General features: G+C 42.8%; 1 protein-coding gene across 13 annotated transcripts in view; it reads right to left on the reverse strand.

Moving 5' to 3' along the window:
* Window positions 1-2,228: 2,228 nt before the first annotated feature.
* The window catches only part of CTNND1 (catenin delta 1), a 49,195-nt gene continuing 31,928 nt past the window's right edge, over window positions 2,229-19,495 (reverse strand). For 5 of the 13 annotated variants that reach the window (XM_086677342.1, XM_086677351.1, XM_086677339.1 and 2 more), the window contains 15 exons: window positions 16,494-16,957; window positions 15,209-15,392; window positions 14,153-14,270; window positions 13,537-13,690; window positions 13,124-13,141; window positions 12,613-12,681; window positions 11,655-11,782; window positions 11,402-11,552; window positions 10,485-10,677; window positions 10,026-10,140; window positions 9,391-9,478; window positions 6,064-6,126; window positions 5,154-5,257; window positions 4,669-4,740; window positions 2,229-4,382 (listed from right to left, as the gene is read on the reverse strand). In XM_086677342.1, coding sequence (XP_086533468.1) covers window positions 4,371-4,382; window positions 4,669-4,740; window positions 5,154-5,257; window positions 6,064-6,126; window positions 9,391-9,478; window positions 10,026-10,140; window positions 10,485-10,677; window positions 11,402-11,552; window positions 11,655-11,782; window positions 12,613-12,681; window positions 13,124-13,141; window positions 13,537-13,690; window positions 14,153-14,270; window positions 15,209-15,392; window positions 16,494-16,957 — 1,933 coding nt within the window. In that variant the 3' untranslated portion in view covers window positions 2,229-4,370. The remainder of the gene's footprint in view (window positions 4,383-4,668; window positions 4,741-5,153; window positions 5,258-6,063; window positions 6,127-9,390; window positions 9,479-10,025; window positions 10,141-10,484; window positions 10,678-11,401; window positions 11,553-11,654; window positions 11,783-12,612; window positions 12,682-13,123; window positions 13,142-13,536; window positions 13,691-14,152; window positions 14,271-15,208; window positions 15,393-16,493; window positions 16,958-19,495) is intronic. The other 8 variants (XM_086677343.1, XM_086677345.1, XM_086677344.1 and 5 more) reach the window with 8 other exon arrangements.

The following is a 19,495-nucleotide window of genomic DNA, read 5'->3' on the forward strand; positions in this document are numbered from 1 at the left end:
AAGCAATTCATTCCTTCCTCTATGAATTCTCCCTTACTGTGATTATCATTACACCCACCACAAAACTAGTAATAGTGCCAATGGAGTTGAAGCCAGTCATCCGAGATTCAAGTTTGAGGCCAAAACCTTAAGCAAGTCACTAGATCACGGTCTCAAGTTACAATTAACTGACCAAAGGCATCAAAATATAACCTAGGTGACTTATCAAGATTTCAGATTCCTGAGTCACTTCTATCGAATCAGTTTTTGGAAATGGAACATAGGGATCTGCATTTTTAACAAGCTTCTCAGGTAATTCTGGTGCACTTTTTCAAGTCTATAAGGCCAGGTCTAGTTGGTCTATTAAGTCTATCCATGAAAATACCAGGATGAACCTTTATTATCCTATACTTCAGATAGAAACAGACAAAATTGAAACACTAGGATCTAGAAAGGCCAGTCGGTCCTCAGTTCTTCCTGGGGGAGAGGCTTCCAGTTTGTAACAAAGCACATTAGTTCAGCAAGGAAGAACAAGTGGCCAAGTGAAGTCATAGCTTTGAGCTGTCAGAAAGTATACTCCTTATGGCCATTTCACAAACACGTTCACAAAAACAGCCTCGCTAAGACAGAAGAGTGGGGGAGCATCCACTATTAGCACTTCCAGAAAACAACTCAGGCTCTAAAGGATCGAGGAGGACATGGGCAAATCTTGGCAAAATCCACAGGCTTCCTAAATTTGGTGTCAGAGACACCAAGAGGTTTCAAAAGCATTGCTTCATCAGTGCAGGGTGCTTAAGATACAGGGGCTTTACAGATCATTTTGTTGAACACCTTACTTTAGGTAGGGGCACAGGGGAGAAATGTTTTTAAAAGACCACAGATGAGGGCACCTAGCTGGCTCAGTTGGTAAGGCATGTGACTCTTGATCTCAGGGTCATGAGTTCAAGCCCCACAATTGGGGGTAGAGCTTACTCTAAAAAAACAAAACAAAACGACAGATCTTAGGACTCTCAAGGATTGTAAAGAGAAAGCGTCCATCTGTTTCATCCTTTAAACCTAACATCCACAACACCTAGCACATAGAAGATGTTCAGTAAATATTTACTTTATGAGACAAAACAAATGAACCAAGCCAGGGAGGGAAGTGTAAGATTTGTTTCTAGCTCAATGTCAGTGGATAATAAAGAATGTAATGGAAATAAAGGCTATTCACCAGTAGCCAGGTTTTTCTATAGAGACAGAAAAGCATCTCAAGTGAAACTACCAAACCACTTTGGAAAGCAAACTTAGATAGCTTTTTGGCTCCGTGATTCATCCTGCTGGTCTAAAACTACAACTGTCAGACACAAACTAAGCTTTAAAAGGGATCAGCTACAATGCTTAGATTTCCTGGTCTCACTGGCCCAACAAAGTTTTCATACCCAAGACCTAGTTCAACAAAATTGAGACATGACCATCATCAGAAGCTATAGATTTTTAATCTAAAGATTGGGCATACAGCAAAGCATTTTACATAAATTCTCACTTTTTTTTTTTTTTAAATTATGTAACAGGAAATAGGGGCCCCAGAAAAATAAGTCTCTTTCCATAGGTCTTAATCCTTGGCCTCTGCAGTAAAGACAATCCCTGTCAACCCAGCAAGTGTTTGTGATTCACCCACATATTACTTGGTAGGACACAAAAGCAGCTATAGGTCTGTCCCTTGTCTTCTTACTAAAGGATTACCGATAGCCTGAAAAGCAACATTCTGGCCCAGTATTCAGTACTTATACACATGAGCCTTTTAATTCTACATTTTCATATTTATGAAATGAGGGAATATTGGAGGAAGGCAATTGGAGTTGTTAGCTTCTAATCTTCTACCCATAAAGTTAAATGTTCAAGAGGGCCACGTATCGCAATGGGCTTTTGTTCAATGTTAGTTTTGCCAAATGTTGCAAAACAAATCCAGTGACTAAGAAAGTCATTAATTCCTATACTTCAGTTTCCTATCTCTAAGTTAGCAATAAGCTTCCCGCGCCCCACATTTAATTTTTAAGAATCTTGAGGGGAAAAATGTTTCATATGTAATTACCAACAATGTTGCTTGGTAAGACTTAGGACTGAGCTCAAAGTAATCCGCTCCTGGTAAAGCCCCTTCTGGCTGCTCTGGAGAGAAGAAGGACACTGATACACATAAGGAAATAACCGAGATGAAAAGGAAGGAAGAGATACAGCTTAAAGTGAAGAAATGACACAGACCCCCCACATACACACTTTAAAAACTTTATTTATATAAAAAACTCATTTGTTTTTAAAAGCATTAACAAGAGAGAAAGGAAAACAGAAAAGGTATGGAGCAGAAGACACGCCCCTTAGTACTGTTCGGTGGGGAGGTGGGATTTTTGGTTCTCTGGAATTGAATGTTTAGTGTTTTTATAAACAAAAAAGAAAAAAAATAGTTAAAGGTCCCCAAAAGCCCATGGCTGTTCTATTACCCACACCCCACCGAGAAAAAGAGCACCAGGAAAAGAGCAGAAGAGGACAAGAGAAACCAAGAGTGGGGCCAGGTCCAGATGGGGGCAATTTCCCCTGTGCAGTATGTTCTTAGGGTCACAGAGAGGAAAAGGCTCCTTTTTGCCAGAAAAGGAGTGGGAAGAAATGGGGGGGGGGGGGGGCGGTAAATAAGGGATTTTAATGCATAGGGGAAAGGAAAGGGGGGTGGTGGGTTGTGCACTTGTCTCCTACCCCATAGCCTCAATATATAAGGGAAGGGGGAGAGAGAAGGATAAAGATTTCCAGTTGCATTGAACAGAGCTTTTAGATTAAGGGGAGGAGTAAAAGGCAAATAAGGAAAAGGGTTAAAAAAAAAATCAACCAGCATAGCAGCTGATTCCTCTAGCCCAACCCACTAATAAACACTAAACAGAAAGGAGGAGATGCTGGGGGTGGGGTGGGGCAGGGAGGGCACAGATGCGACTTCCCTCAGGCCCCTTGGGAGATGACGATAAATTCTGGGCAACTAAGGAGTAAGAGTCGCACCACTCACTCCTCCCACATTTTGAGATTCATCAGAACAGGATGTTTGCAAAACCCCAACCATATACTATTGAGCAAAGCTGAATGGCTGAAATCAGAGGTTCTACCAATTCCCAATGGAGAATCTGAGGTTCTCTAGGTCATCCCTCCTTTCTGCTAGTTAGGGCCAATAGTGGGTAAGAAAGCAACAAAATATAATTTGCAAAATCATGAAAATGAGACTGCAGAGGCAAAGAAAGGCACATGGAAGGGAAGGAGGAGATGCACCCCAGGCCAAAGGCACAAAGAAGAGGCAAATCCAGGGGCGATCCCCCACCTTTTAAGGGTAAAGGGGGCAGGAGTATGTACATCAAGTCCTTTTGTCAGCCAACCAATCCAGGGAAAAGGCAGGGGAGGACAGAGCTAGAAGGGTAAGAAAAGGAGAAAGAAGGGCAGGGGGGAAGCCAGCTTCAAAGCTTCCTGCCAGTTTCAGACTAACTGATTCATGTACATTCCTACTAGCTCCTGCTAGAGGTTCTTCTCCTCCCCAGAAGACATCTTTTTGATCCTTCTCACCCAAAAAGTCTTCCTTGACACATTCTCCTCTTTCTACAGCCTCTTGCAAATGGCCAGGCCAAGTCAGCAGACATTTCACAGGATGGGAGAGGAAGATTAAGGACAGCCTTAGTAAAGGGCAGTGGCAGCAGCTGAGGGTTGGCATGAGGCTTGGAGAAGAGATGGAGTCTGTAGGTCCACAGTGGTCCCTGGCCTGGAGATGAGACCAAGGTTTCTTAATCTCAGTTCTAGGAGACCTTCACTTACTCAAGGGCCCTTGCCAGGTGGAATGTGCCAATGTTGCCAGCCTTCTTTGATTCAAAAATAGTCATCAGGAATACGGGAAGAGCTCACACTTCCGATTCTCCAAAAAAATAAAAGTCCCTTCCCCACCAAGAAAAAAAAAATCTTGATTAAGAATCATCAGTTTATCAGAGTGCTGGACACTGCATAGACAGCATGTAACTTCCAATTCTTCCCACGGCTTCCAGTGAGGATTCCCACTCTCTCCCTCCCTCCACACAAGGCCAAGAGTTCCAGGGAGAACTGGCAAAAAGAGCTAATTTGCAGCAGTTTCTCAAGATACGCATATAACTGAGTCAGGCTTCTTGGGAGCAACTGGAGGGGATCTGGAGGGGGGAGGAGGGACAATTAACCTTCACTGGAAGAAGGTAGGAGTTGGTAGAAAGAAGGTGGCCACTTAGGGCTATAAGGGCAGGAGGCAGCCTGGCAGTTGGCACAACAGTCCAGCGAAGAAAGGGAAAAATCGTCAGTCCATTTCACCACCAAAAAATAAAAGTACATATATTATAAGCCCAGATGTAGCGCAGACAGTGGTGCTAAATCTTCTGCTGTAGGGAAAAAAGAGAAAGAAACGTTAATAGGGTTGGGAATGAGGAGAACCAAAAGACAGTTGAGCAAATCCAGAGGGAGGAAAGCAGCACGGAATGGAGAATCAGATCACCGGAGGCACGTCCCAGCCTCTTAAGAGGCAATAATCACAGAAGCAGCACCCCCAAGCGCCAAGCGGCTGAGACTAGGGTCTCTGGCCCGATTGGATCAGCTTGATTGGCAAACTGCTGGCACATAGGGACCTCCTTCCTCAAGGACGATCTTGGGGGTGGCTGGAGGACATACCATGGAGGGGTTAGACACTTGGTCCCCCTCATCATCCAACTCTTCCTCCAGAGATTCCTGCCCCTCGTCCTGCTGTGAACACATGCAATTTGTTAGTATGAGAGTAAGGAAATAGAAACCTCGTGAGTATGTGCCAAACCTAAGGAAAATCCCGAAACTGGTCAACTCAAACAAAACAAGATAATAGTAAGAAAAGGGCAAGATATTCAAGAAAAGGCAGGGACAGGAAGAGAGTAATGTATGAGAATCTATTGGCATTAGTCACATCAGCAATACATTTATGGTCTTCCTTCTCCTAACCTGACCGTTGCAGAATTATGACCCAAGAAATCTCAACAGGAGTCAAAACTCCTACTTTTCCTGAAAATCCCTATCAGAAAAGGATACTGTCTTTCACTAGGTACTTTCTTCCTATTTCACAAAACATGAAGGTTTCAAAACAGAACTAGCCTTAGAAGGACAAGAGTATATAAAAGAGAATTTACCATCAGGGGTGTTCCCTTCAATGGCTCCATTTCACCTAGATCCCCGGATCGATCCAGTGTTCTGTTGTGGTCCCCTCTCTCATTCAGTGTGGAATAGTTGTTATCTAATGAAAAAAGTACAAGAAATATGATATTCCCTCTCGTGTACCATACATATTAAACAGATAAGTGTGAATTAGGCACCCCTGTTGGGAAGTAAACTTTGTCAAATGCTCCAGAAAGTCATTAAGTTCTAGTCCTTGACTTAAGGTCCCTGACTTAAAAATAATTTGAATCTAGTTGGGAAGACAATTAAATGAAACACACAGAGTATGACACATGATAATAAAGCAAAACAGAAGAGATCTGTCTATAAATGGTATTGGAATTAAGAAGAGAGCGTAGGGGTGCTGCAACAGTCAGGAAGCACCTAACAAAGGAGACAGGACTTGGTTAAGCCTCTGGGGATAAAGAAAATTTAGCAAAGCAAAGGGGAAGAAGGGCATTCCAGCAGGAAGTATGCTCTGAGAAAAATTTAAAAAGTAGAGTAAAGAGACAAAATAGCAAATTAGACCAGGTGGGCTGAAACAGAGTACATGGAAAGAAGATGGAAAGGGAGCCTGGGGTCAGCCTGTGAAATTCGGTAACAGTTTAAGGACCCAAACATAATTCTGTAGTACGTGGGGGTGGGCACAAGGGTGAATTAAGATTTGGGGGTTTTTTTTTTGAACCTTTGAATATGTGGGAATGTGGAAGAAAGTAGATATATCAAGTTTCACTAAATCTCCTCACATCCTTCCAAATAGAAATGTCCAGCCAATGAATGCTCTCCCAGGATGATGAAGGTGCTAGAAAAGAAACTGCAGAGCCAGACAGTTCTCATCCCAATGAAATATAACTCCGTGTCCTTAGGCAGGAATTAATCACCTACCTAATGATTTTGTGTTTGATCCCATACTGCTCATCTGAATTTCTTCCCGATCAGGTTTCTTATCTATACGGAGTCAGAAAGTTATCCAGGTCAAAAACCAACTCTTCAAAATCTATACTCATCATAAAAATTGCTCTCTGGTTGGTCCTCCCTCCCTCCCATCAAATTTTTACTGAGCACCCACTATGTGCCAGGCACTAGACAAAGCCCTCAGGGGACTTAAGAGATCCCTTTCCAATGGAACCCTAACGTTCACTCTTAACAACCATTCACTCTTAACAAGTACTTGTTAAATTATTTGGTCTCCAGACCCCTTTACACAGTCTTAAAAATTATGAAGATCCAAAAAGTATTCACTGGTGTCAGTTATATATATATTACTATTTTCCTGTATTGAGAAATTTTAAGTATTTCACTTTTAAAAGAAAAAATAGGGTGGCATCTGGGTGGCTCAGGTGGTTCAGCACCTGACTCTTGATTTCAGCTCAGGTCATGATCTCACTGTTCGAGCCCCATGTTGGGTTCTGCACTGACAGTGTAGAGCCTGCTTGGGGTTTTCTCTCTCCCTCTCTCTCTGACCCTACCCCACTTGGACTCAGTCTGCCTCTCTCAAAAATAAATAAATAAATAATTAAATAAATATATTTTTAAAAATTTTTTTTCAACGTTTATTTATTTTTGGGACAGAGAGAGACAGAGCATGAACAGGGGAGGGGCAGAGAGAGAGGGAGACACAGAATCGGAAACAGGCTCCAGGCTCTGAGCCATCAGCCCAGAGCCTGACACGGGGCTCAAACTCACGGACCGCGAAATCGTGACCTGGCTGAAGTCGGACGCTTAACCGACTGCACCACCCAGGCGCCCCAATAAATATTTTTTTAACAGTAAAAATAGGGGTGCCTGGGTGGCTCAGTCGGTTAACCTTCTAAGTCCTGATTTCAGCCCAGGTCATGATTCATGAGATCAAGCCCCACCTCAGGCTCTATGCTGAGAGTGCGGAGCCTGCTTGGGATTCTCCCTCTCCCTCTGCCCCTCCCCCGTGCTCTCTCTCTCTCAAAATAAACATTTAAGTTAAAAAAACTTATTCCATGTTAACATTTTAATGTTTTTTAAAAGCAGGTTTGTGGGTTTTTGTTTTTGGTTTTTTTTTTTTTCTACATTTTTGCATATGTCTTTAAAGTTTGGCTTAATAGAAGACAGCTGGATTTTCCTATCTACTTCTGTGTTCAATCTGTCATGATGTTATTTTAGTTGAAGTATATGAAGAAAATCCAGCCTCCCACAGACAAAAAGTTGGAAAAAGAATTTTCAACAATTTTTCAGATAATTATGTATATTCTTTGATAGTACACTAATACACAACAAGTAGAATTTCTCTAAAGAGCAAGTTGAGTTTCTCTAAAGTTAGCAGTAATGTAGAATCTGAATCCAAATGAATGACCTCTTCTTCACACTTTGTTAAATTAAAATGCATTGGTCTGTCTTGCACTTTGAATGGGTCAGTTACCCATTCATGATTCTGAAACACCACACACTAGTCATTTGGAAAATACTGGTTCATAGAGTAATGCAGATCTTCTACATGTTAACACATTTCATTATACAACATCAAAAAAAAAAAATCACATTCATTACTATCACCACTGGTTTGATTAAAATGTCTTTTGGGGTGCCCGTGTGACTCAGTTGATTAAGCATCCGACTCTTGATTTTTGCTCAGGTCATGATCTCAGTTTCATGAGTTCAAGCCCCATGTCGGGCTCTGTGTTGGCAGTGTAGAGCCTGATTGGGATTCTCTCTCTCCCTCTCTCTCTGCGTGTCCCCACCCCATAAATAAAATAAACCATAGATAGATAGATAGATAGATAGATAGATAGATAGATAGATAGATAGATAGTCTTTTAAGTATGGGTGTGTTATCAGGCTCATAATGGCAGGTACAAGTTTTTCACTTGAAAATTCAGGCAACAAGTACTGTTAGTACTATTTTTCCTGAAAGTGACAAGCTCATTGCATTCATTTTTAAGAAAATGTCTAGCAAATACTCAAGTCTAAAACCATAGCTTGCCATTTTTTCCCAAGTAAAAATGGCATTCCGTAAAAAGAGTGGCTGGTCCACTCAGAAACTCCAACTAGAGCACCTGTGCTTTCCCCCAGGTCCACTACCACACTCTGGATGCAGCACAGGGCTCGCCAAGTACTTCCTATTTCATCAGCAAGGGAGATTTCAAAAAGACATGTGCTCAAGGTCACAAACTATAAAATTAGTAATTCTTACAGCTCCATCAAGTACATTAACAAGTGAAACTGGCTCTTTTACATTGTGAGCGCATGGCCACGAAGCCTAGGACGGCTAGTGGTGTGGGGTTGGTGCCATAGCTGCTGCTGCAAACACTCCCACTGCTTCTGCATAGTCAGCACAGATGTCAACAGACATGGGGATCCTCACACCACATCTCAAGAACCCTGATGTTGGAACACCTGGGTGGCTCAGTCGGTTAAGCGTCCGACTTTGGCTCAGGTCATGATCTCAGAGTTTGTGAGTTCGAGCCCCGTGTCGGGCTCTGTGCTGACAGCTCAGAGCCTGGAGCCTGCTTCAGATTCTGTCTCCCTCTCTCTCTGCCCCTCTCCTGCTCACACTCTGTCTCTCTCAATCTCTCTCTCTCTCAAAATAAAAACCTTAAAAAAAGAGAGAGAGAGAGAGAGAACCCTAATGGAGGCAAAAGCCAAGTGTCAGCAAGATAATAAGGGTTACAGCACACTTTCATGAAAAAGAAAATGTTTCATAAAATACGCTAATTCATCTTTGGGGCGCAAAATTTATTTGCTCACACGGCAAAAGTGTTTAAAAGATAAAACCACAAATAGCAGCAGTGATCTCTGGGTAACAGAAAGAAGTGATTTTTGTTGTTATTTTTCTGGTTACCTGAATTTTCTAATTTTTCAACAGTCCACATATTACATGGTATTATGTGGAAATTTAAAAACCAAAAAATAATCATTATGCGATATATACATACATCAAAGCACTATGTTGTACACCTTAAATTTACACAATGATATATGTCAATTATCTCTCAAACAGAGAAAACAGTTGTAAGTCCGCAAGCAAAGACAGGATCGCTTCCAGGCTACTGCCTGTTTTCTCTTCTAATGCTCAGGCCTACCAGCCTCTTGGTACAACCCTGAGGTCAAGTATTATTACCGTCTACCAAAAGACTAGCTCATGCAGTAACAAATACGTATTCTATTCCACGGGAAGTAAGCCCACTGAAGAATAGCCGTGGTGGAGTAAAAGCAGAGGGGTACGCCCCCCAGACACTGTACCTGATTTTGGGTTCCGGTCAATGAGAGGGAGAGTGCTGTCATCATATGAATGACTGCTCTGGCTTCGAGAAGCATTGTTTAGATTTACCTGGAAGCAAACATAAAATGCAACAATGTCACAAAATACTGAACTCACCCATATTTTATTTCCCAACGGGCACAGATCTTTAAGTTCCTATTCCCAAATATAGCTCTTCCCAAAAGGTACCTCATATGGGTTAAATATCTACATAGTGAAACAAATGAGGGTTTTGTGGCTTCTATTTATGTTCCTGAACAGGAGATTACAGAGGTACCAAACACTCGCACTATCAGAAGGTGACCTAGTTTCCAGTAAATTCCTTCAAGGGGCTATGGCACATCTGGGGAAAAGTCAAACAGGCCATCTTCCCTCGTCCCCACCAATGTGGACAGCATGCTGTGGCACCGAGGAGAATCACAGCTATTCTGGCACCAAATGAAGCACAGCATCGTTCTTTTCCAGGAAGGAGTAAACTGAATGATCTCCTTACTCAGAAAGACTTGGGATAAAGCAGGACTTAAGGCAATAGTGAGGAGGAAGGAACCAAAGACAAAAGTGTTACATGAAACCAAGGGAAAAAAGGGTCAAGTCTCAGGCCCAAGAGTTACTCTACCTGAAAGTCTGATTTCTTCCATCCTTCTTTTTCCAGTGGCTTCCGCAGCTCCTTATATCCCCAGATTGTCTGTAATACAAGTGCTGCTGCTCGGACTTCTTTTTCTGAACGGTTCCTTTTGAGGAAAGTAATACGATATGGAATTTGGGTGTTAAGACCAAGGAGGAAGCTGAGAGCCTGTACTCTCCAATATAATGTAACATAAGAAGAAATGTCGAAATGGCCAAGATCAAGTATTCACCAAGTTCTGTACTGTGTCCCAAACAGTGACACAAAAAAATGTTTGATGCAACAGGTCTGTTGTCAATTTATAGCTCAACATTAAGACAAAACATTAAGACAGCATTATCTCTTCACACTTTATATGTAAATAAGAAAGCAAACATGGAACGCTCCTTCCTAGTAACTCCCCTCTCACACACAAACTCTTCCAGTTGTCATTTTCAGTGTTAAACTCACCCTGATTTGTTGATCAACACCAGCTTCTCAATACCCTGTGTCTCTCGAAGCTTTTTGGCAGCCTCCAAGTTCTCAGCAATAACCTCATTGATGGTGTTCAAAAGAGAGACCACAGTGTCCTCAGAGAAATTCTGGGAAGAGCTCTGCTGCCCTCCTGGCAGGTTCTTTACCAAGTTCGGAATAGCATGTTTACCTACAGCGTTAAGACAGAAGGACTGTGTGCAGGGAGAACAAAGCAAGTCCAGTATATGGAGCCTAACACTGTACTTACTTGCATCAATCATATTAAGTGCAATTCACTATCCACATGAATCAACTTCATTTTGCTATGGGGTTATCGTATCAGAAGAGCCATGAACATATGGTCCTTCTTACTCCTGTATTTATTCTCCCCGTTAGTCACATTGAAACTATGTGAATACTTTAGGGGCGCCTGGGTGGCGCAGTCGGTTAAGCGTCCGACTTCAGCCAGGTCACGATCTCGCGGTCCGTGAGTTCGAGCCCCGCGTCCGGCTCTGGGCTGATGGCTCAGAGCCTGGAGCCTGTTTCCGATTCTGTGTCTCCCTCTCTCTCTGCCCCTCCCCCATTCATGCTATGTCTCTCTCTGTCCCAAAAATAAATAAACATTGGAAAAAAAAAAAAAAAAAAACTATGTGAATACTTTATATCAAATATGTTACAACGCCCACTAACAAAGCAAGTGCTTAATGAAGAATAGCTGTTTTTATTCTAGTTTTGAAGAGTTACCAGTTCTTGTCTTTCTAGGAACCATTAAACTAGAACCCTCAGAACCACAAACTATGGAGGACTAGCCAGGATCCCTCCTCTCAGTCACTGCAATAATAACTCTTTAGCATCTGCCAGACTAAAGGCTTGGTACTGATACTGAGATTAACGGTGTGCATCCAACTCCTTACCAATCAGTTCTTTGTTGCGAGCATCTACCGCCAGATTTCTCAGTGCTCCGGACGCAGCTTTCACTACACGCTCGTGTTCACTGGTCAGGAGGTCAGCAATGGCAGAAAGAGCCTTCTCTTGACGCAGAGCAGAGCGGATGTATCGACCATACTGGAAGTAACACACAAGAAGAGGTGGAACAGATTACACACAGTGGCAAACTAGTTAGATAAGTTCTCCCATCTCTAAGTCTATTTTCTGAAAGGTACTCACCGTCCAGCGCCCAGCACACAAGTTCTGGATAGCTCCAGCTGAGGCTTCTAGGATGGCAGGAGTCTTGCTCTCCTTGAGGAGTGAGATGTATATCCGAACCACCTCTGGCTGAAATAAAAGCTCATAGCCTGCACAAGAAAGGGCAGGAAAGCAGGGGATGCTAGTCATTACCTAAACACCAGGCTCTGGCTGGTTGAAGTTCAGCCTCAGTACTCTGGATCGATGGATTTATGCTCCTATACCATTAGACCCCCTATACTCTCCCACTCACCCAAGAGCAAACTCAGAGGCTTGATTCCATGCCTTCTTAAGAATAATTCATCCATGGGAAGAGCAGAACCGACCTCAACTCATATGCAACTCCTTTCTCTGTTTTCTCTTTGTCTCCTCTCTTCCACAGTCTACTTTGGCCTTGGCACTCAGGGCATTCAGGTGCCCACTGACACCGCTCAGGGTTAAAGATTCCTCATCTCAAGTGAATTATTTCTAACTTAACTGAATCATTCTGTCTACCTTTACTATGACTAAGTACAAAGCCTATCCTAGATTTAACAACATCTAAAATTTTTACATCCATGAAGAACTGTGAATTTTAAACTCACTGTACTGGTAAACATAAACACCCAAACTGTGAGAAAGAGGCTTCTTAAAACAATTACAGTCCTAAGGACAGTAGTGGTTACTTAGAGCACCTCCGTTTCTGGCCTAGATGGGTTCAGGACCCTACCCATCCTCCAATAATCTGAAAAGTTGCCACAACAAGCCATCTTTCCTAAGTTACTGCTACAATACCAGTTTCCCAGTGCTCCACCATCATTCCATGCCCAGAGTAGTAGGAGGACAGAGAACAGTGATCATACTGCAGAGTCTACTGTTAGGCTACCAAACGCTTGTCTGTGAACTATATATATATATGAGACCGAGATCCCTGGAGACTAAAAAGAAAAAGATAACTTACCCCGGGCAGGACTAGTTCTTTTAGGGAAATCCACTGTATCGTTCGCTGGATCCTCTGTGGGTTTTTTCCCTTTGGAAATTAAAAAAAGGAGGGGAGGGGAAAAAGTTTAAGAAAGGAAAGAGTCCACATAGTGTACTTTTTATTCTTCAGTCAAAATCTTTGGATCAGAGATACATCAAGAGGGGGGAAAAAAACAAAAAACAAGGTCCCCCCCCACAAGCTGTCCCAGCAGGGGGCTGTGCAGAAACAAGGACAGAAAACAGGCAGCAGACAGGTAAGGTAAGGATAAGCACCGTTGTTGCTGTTGTCCTGAGTTCTGATACCTGGGTCTGCTATCCAGAAATAGCATGCCATGAGCCATTAGCTCCAAAGAGCTGAACTTGTTTCAATGGTCCTCCTCAACTGAATTTTCCTACATGCATCCACAGGGAAGGGTTAGGAAATACTAGGGAAGCTAAAACCAAAGCATGCAAATTAGAAGTCCATAAGCGCCTTAAAAGATTCCACTCACCTCTGGAGAACCACTCATCTTCCAGTGCGTCACCCAAGGTGGAAAGCAGAGAGAAATGAAGGAAGAAAAATGCAGGAGAGAGATGTCAACAGGATCGTGGGCAAATAAGCAGGGAAGCAAGGAGGAAAAGAAAAAACAGGAAACACAAAGGAGGAATGGGGGAGAAGGCCCCAGATTAGTTGAGTTCTCGTCCTTCACTGCCCCCAAACTGATACCAATGACCACCACCACCACCATGATCACCGCCATGAATGGAGAACACGACACTGGGGAAGCGGCTGCAGAGCGAGGAGATATCCTTGACTAGGCAGACTCGTGTACCGCTCAGCAAGTATTTTGTGCCTAAAGCTAAAAGAGTTCCTTCCCTTTCCCATTCTACATTAAAGAGCAAGGAACAAAGAACCAAAACTCACCTTTGCCCTTCTTGGCCCCAAAGCAACTGGCAGCATGTGGCCCAGTATTATTGGCAACGTTGGGAGGTGCCTCTTGGTAACGCTCTGCCTGTGGGATCTCCCGGTGAACTTGGTATGACAAATTCCGAAGAAGGCAAACGCAGTTCTCCACAAGCTTGGGGACACAAGATAAAGGGCTCGGTGAGCGAGGAGAATGCCTATAGTGATTTCCCAGCAAGTACAGGTTTCCATGATCCAAGTATTAAAATACTGATCCCCAAAAGCATAGCCCAATCCATCATCTCTCACAAAGCCTCTTAAGAGCACCAAGCCTCTCAAAATCCTTGCAGCCTCAGGCTACTGGAAGGTTTCTGCCACCATTTGGTGTGTGACACAAAACCGAGGGTCACCCTTTTTCCTACTTAGGAAAATATAGAACCTTGGAAATATAGCTAAACAGCTTTAAAACAGATTATACAGGTGAAGGAATTTCTAAAGAAAACCATGGTGAACATCTGCTTTAGGGAACAGGAGCTGGTACAGATACCTCAGGTCATCTGAAAGCCTGAGATGGTAGGTCTGCACTACTGGTGCCTCATGGTTGCTGTGAATGGAATTCACTCAGCTGTCAACTTACCTTGCTATCTGAATCCTTCTGCCCAATCTCAGCCTGCACAATGAAAATGAGGGCATCCACTAAACCATCACATTCCCGAAGTTTCCGGCGAGCCTCACTCCTCTCTGAGCTGACATTCCTGAGGGGAAAGGGAGAGGCTTCAAGATGACTCAAATCTAGAAATCCTCCCTTGATATCTTCAACATTTACAAGCCTCCTCTGTATCTTTTCTTTTCACTATAACGAATAGTGAGTACTTGTTATAAGCAAGGCACTGCGGTTAGAGAAAGTTAAGACAATCCCTACTTTCAGGACATTTATACTGTTAACAGTGCTTTAAGATAGAATAGATACTTCTTTCATGGAAGGACGAATAAAGAATGGGGCAGAGAACACAGGGGTATACTCCAAAGAGAGAAAGAAGATATCAAGAAAATTTTCATGAAATAAAGGCATTTCTGAGTTTAGCCTCAAAAGATAAATAAGGAGGGGCGCCTGGCTGGCTCAGCCGGTAGAGCGTGCGACTCTTGATCCTGGGGTTTTAAGTTCAAGCCCCACGACGGGTGTGGAGATTACTTAAAAAAAAAAAAAAAAAAAAAAAAATCTGTAGGAAAAAAAAGATAAAAGAGACAGGGGTGATGTGGACTGAAGGAAGAACAGTTCCTCCCCCTACCCTTCTCGTACATTTTGTACTCCTTTTGTTCACTCATTGCAGCCTTACTTGAAATACATATCATTGAGGACAGGGACACAGACACACACAAAAGCTCCAAGCTCAGGACTTGACAACTGCTTTACATGTGGTAGATATTGAACAAGCATTTACAAATTAAATGAACAAAGTCAAAGAGGCACAGAAGTGAGGATGTGCAGGGAACAACAAGTAAACCAGCGTAGCGAACGTATGTGGCATACAAAGGAGTAGTGACAAAGGTAGAAGACAGGCTGGAGTCAGAGTCACTCCTCCAGTCACAGGAATGGAGGCTGAGTGACAGGCTGAAGAATTTAAAAAGAAAAAAAAAAAAAATGTTAGTCCTCAAAACTTCAATCTTCATACTCTTGAAGCCCTTACGTTACCTAAGACAGCCAGCTGTGTTGGTAAGCACCGACTCCCACTCGATATGGCGCGGTTTGCAATCTTCATTTGGTTCCCGCTCCCAACCAGAGTGTGGGATGATCACCTCATCTGTCAAGGCATGCAGTGCATGGTCCACAATCTCCATTTTGATTGAGTCATGGGATGAGAGATTCCACAGGGTTCCTGGCAGAGACAACTCATCAGATAACCTCTCCAACACCCAACACAGGATGTTTGAAGAAAGCCAAAGAGAATCCCCTACTCCATCATTTCTCAGTCTTCCCCAATACTTTATAATCTGGTATAACTAGATACATTATACTGATATTTAAGCTTTTGTTTGTGACTCACGGTAAGAAATATACATTATGGCTCAACATACACATACATACATACATGTCATGAAATAAAATTTCATAAAGTAATACTTATAAGCAATGCTCTCTGGGCTATCTCTACCAGAGTTTCTCAACTTCAGCACCACTGACCTTTTAGGCCAGATAATTCTTTGTTGTGGGAAGCTGACCTGTCCACTGTTAGATGTTTAGCATCTCTGGCTTTTACTCATTAGATGCCAGTAGCACTCCCCACAAGCCAAGTTGTCTGTCTCCAGACACTGCAAATATCCCCTGATGGGCAAGATCAGTCCTGAGAACTAATAATCTACCCTATTTTTTGTTCTTTCTTTCTCTTGAAATACTGATTGGGATTCACAAAACTGTATTTAATATGCACTAATGGATCACGACCCACAACATGAAAAACAACTCTTCTAAAACAAGGGCCACAAGCTCGATTGTCCACACACGCCAGGCAGGTATGTCAGAAGCAGATACTTAAAAGAAATTACAAGAGAGTAGAAAAACGGCAGACACCCAGCTTCAGTGTTTGGGAGACAACTTCCTACGTGGCAGTAGTTGGCTAAAGGCAATAGAATACGTTCAGGATTATTGCAAACCGGAGCGCACACGTACCAATCAGCTCAGACCAACTGTCAGGGAGCAAAATAAACCTACTGTTACCAATCCATGCACGTTTTTACCAGAAGCCAAGAATCTGGAATTTTAAGTGAAATCTTCTGAATTTTAAACATCAGCAACCAATTCTTTAAACTTTTGAAAACCTTGTGTGATCCAAACAAATCTGTGAGATGGATTTGACCCAAAGACCACAAGTTCACGACCTTGACTCAAAAATAAAAGGACTGGAAATCCTTCTAGCTCTCAACATCTCCAGGGGTAAGAGTAACCCCAACCGAGCAGTCCTCTTGTGCCTGTAACTCACCAGTAATGACTTCAGTGAGGTCCATATCACGAGCCTTTCGGAGCAATCGCACAAGGGCAGGAACACCATCACAGTTTTTTATGGCGATCTTGTTATCCTGGTCACGCCCAAAAGAGATATTCTTGAGAGCTCCACAGGCTCCAAGATGCACTTCCTTTTTGGGGTGGTCTAACAGCCCCACCAGTACTGGGATTCCCTTGAGCTTCCGAACGTCAGTCTTCACCTTGTCATTGCGATAGCACAAGTGTTGCAGGTACGCAGCTGCATTAGACTTGACAGCATCCAGGCGGAACCCTAACATGGCTATCACCTCTGGCAGCTCTGGCTGTCTCCAGTTGGGAGGTGGTGGCCCTCCCTTGCGCAGGCTATCCAAGCTTGCTAAACTTCCCCGTTCATGCTGGGCCAGAGGAGCCCAATAGTACTGGTCCGATGGCACCTCCTCACCAATCATGTCTTCATAGCTCCTGCAGTGTTGGAAAAACCAAGAGGAAAGACGAATACATCAAGTTGTTGAGTCTGGTTTCCCGGTGAGCTCCCATTACCCCTCACCTCCAAGGCAAGAGTAACTTCAGCTCCAGTACGCTAGATCTTACCTCTCCTTTGCATACATGATGCGTTGATCAATTTTTCTTAAGGAGAGAAGGTAACAATTTTAAAGGCATCTGCATTTAGATTAAAACTACCTTTTTTTCCTATCAAGTTTACTAGCTTGGAAGAGAGTAACAAATATTCAGAGACGTTAATCACAAAAAAAGAACCAAATCCTGACTGCTTAGCACTTAAATGATACCTGACAGCTAACCTCTCTGGATAGAGACTGAAATAAACCCTCAGATGACAGGGTTAAACCAAAGAAGTCAGCAAACAATGTCTGAGAACAGTTCTTACAAGCCTTTAGCTAAACAGGAAATGAGGCATTTACACACAGGAAACAGCTGCTGGGATTAGACCCTTAAACACACTTCTTATTTAAGCCTCTCCTTATCTTATTTTGAAAATTATAAGAGAGGAGGTGATAAGAGTAAAAACAGTACATGCCTTCTTGGTACATCACATGAGGACTTCGCTTTGGTATGAGCCTGAACATTAATTTTCACAGTCCACCCCAACGTCATCTCTGCTATTCAACAAATATGTTTGAGATAGGATTTCTAGCCTCTAATTTCTAAATACCTCAGATTCTGTTAAAACAGAGGCTACAGAACACCACAGCATTTGGGATACCCAGTCACCAAGAAAAGTACAAAAACAAAGCAACTGAAGGTTTAGAGAAGTCTAACCAGAATTCTTCCTATTTCAGTACTACCAGCAACCACTAGAGGGTGAATCTGTCACACTATTATTTATTCATAACCACCAGGAAGGAAGAGACCCATTATCTGTGAGCTCATCTCACTCTTTGGCTCCCATAGGAAAGAGGAGAATCTATTGTGTGGAACTCTCCAAATGAGTCTGTTGTTTGTTCCACAAAACCCCTCCCACTGTCAGCCCAACCCTCAAGGTTAGCCAGGAGCCAAGGGCCTGCCTCAAAGCTGTCAACATCAACCACTCAACAGCAACTCAGATGGACGAAGCATTTAGTAAAAATCACTATTTTTTAATATCATTGAAACAAAATGAACAGGTTATAGAGCTGAGTTTTAAAAATAAGCTACTGAACAGTATTTTAAGTAAGATTCCAGTTTAGCCAAGAAAAAGAAAGTCAGGGTATGTTTACCTGCATAGGAAAAAAGAACTCGCACCAAAGGAAAGGAAACACCAAATGTTAACCATAGGTCTTTATCAATGGATGGTGTGCCTTTCTGGGTTTTCTAGTTTTTAGTGAGCATATTTTACTTTGATTATTATTTTAATATAACCAATCACAAAAACAATTGCTATAACCAAGATGTTGGTCACTCAGTTGTATTTCCTTCTTTTACAAGCAGTGGATCATGACATTCTTTCCCTTGTTTTACAAATAACAAAGCTGTACCCAGAAAGATTAAATGACTTGCTTGAGGCTATGTAGCTAGTGGCAAAGGCACAACTAGAAGTCTTCTGGTTCAGTGCTTTTTCCACTAATCATTCTGCCTTACTGTTTCCGTTTGACCTTGTATTACTCTCCTAGGCCTAGAGCAGGAAGCAGCAAATGTTCTTGCTAGTCAAGCAGGTTTCCAAGTCCAGTGCCACCCTGGAAGAGACCCAAGAACCAGGCCCCAGACGCTCTCTATGTCAATTGCCACAGCAAGGGACAGCAGAGAATGAGCTGGCCACCCACACCTGCCTAGGTCCAATCACTCTACTAATGAGGAAGTCAGAAAGGCAGATTTGTTAACAAGCAGAAGGGCCAACACCCTGGGCAGACTCTTTGGTGATAGCTGTTATCTACCAGTGCTCCAAGTTGCACCAGCTGAGGTCTGATGCCCACCCCACTGCCCCCTCCCCCCAATGAAAGGTGAGTCACATGGGAGTTGGACTAGCTGTCCATATGATACAATACCTAAAAGGTGAGTGACTCAGGCTTAGATAATGGGGCCTCTACCCCTGGGCCCAGCCCAGTTCATTATTAACCAAAGCTACCTAATATGAGGAAAATGAGCACAAAGGCATTTGCTTTAGAAGGTTATGATCCCATAGAGAAATTCAGCAACAGCTGCTAGGATAGCCTTACCATCAAGACATCTATACATCTTCCCCTTTACTTCTTATTTTTCCTTGCCTAGTAAACACTATGTCTCTGATTTAATCTAAAGCAGAGTTGGCAGCCTATGGGCCAAACTTGTTTTTGCACAGCCCGAGCTAAAAATGGGCTTCTATATTTTTAAAAGTTTGTAAAAAGAACTACAACACACAACAAAAATTATACATGGCCCGCAAAGCCTAAAATGGTTCTATCTAGTCCTTCACAGAAAAGGTTTGCCAAACCCCATTCCAAAGCATTCTCTCAAGGCAAACCATCTACCAGCCCAAACATCAATCATGCCCTTTTTCAGATCACCAAAGAATCCTCCGGGATGAGT

This window comes from Puma concolor, chromosome D1 (genome assembly GCF_028749965.1).
Source record: "Puma concolor isolate L17-30 chromosome D1, mPumCon1.1.hap2, whole genome shotgun sequence".
Taxonomy (NCBI): domain Eukaryota; kingdom Metazoa; phylum Chordata; class Mammalia; order Carnivora; family Felidae; genus Puma; species Puma concolor.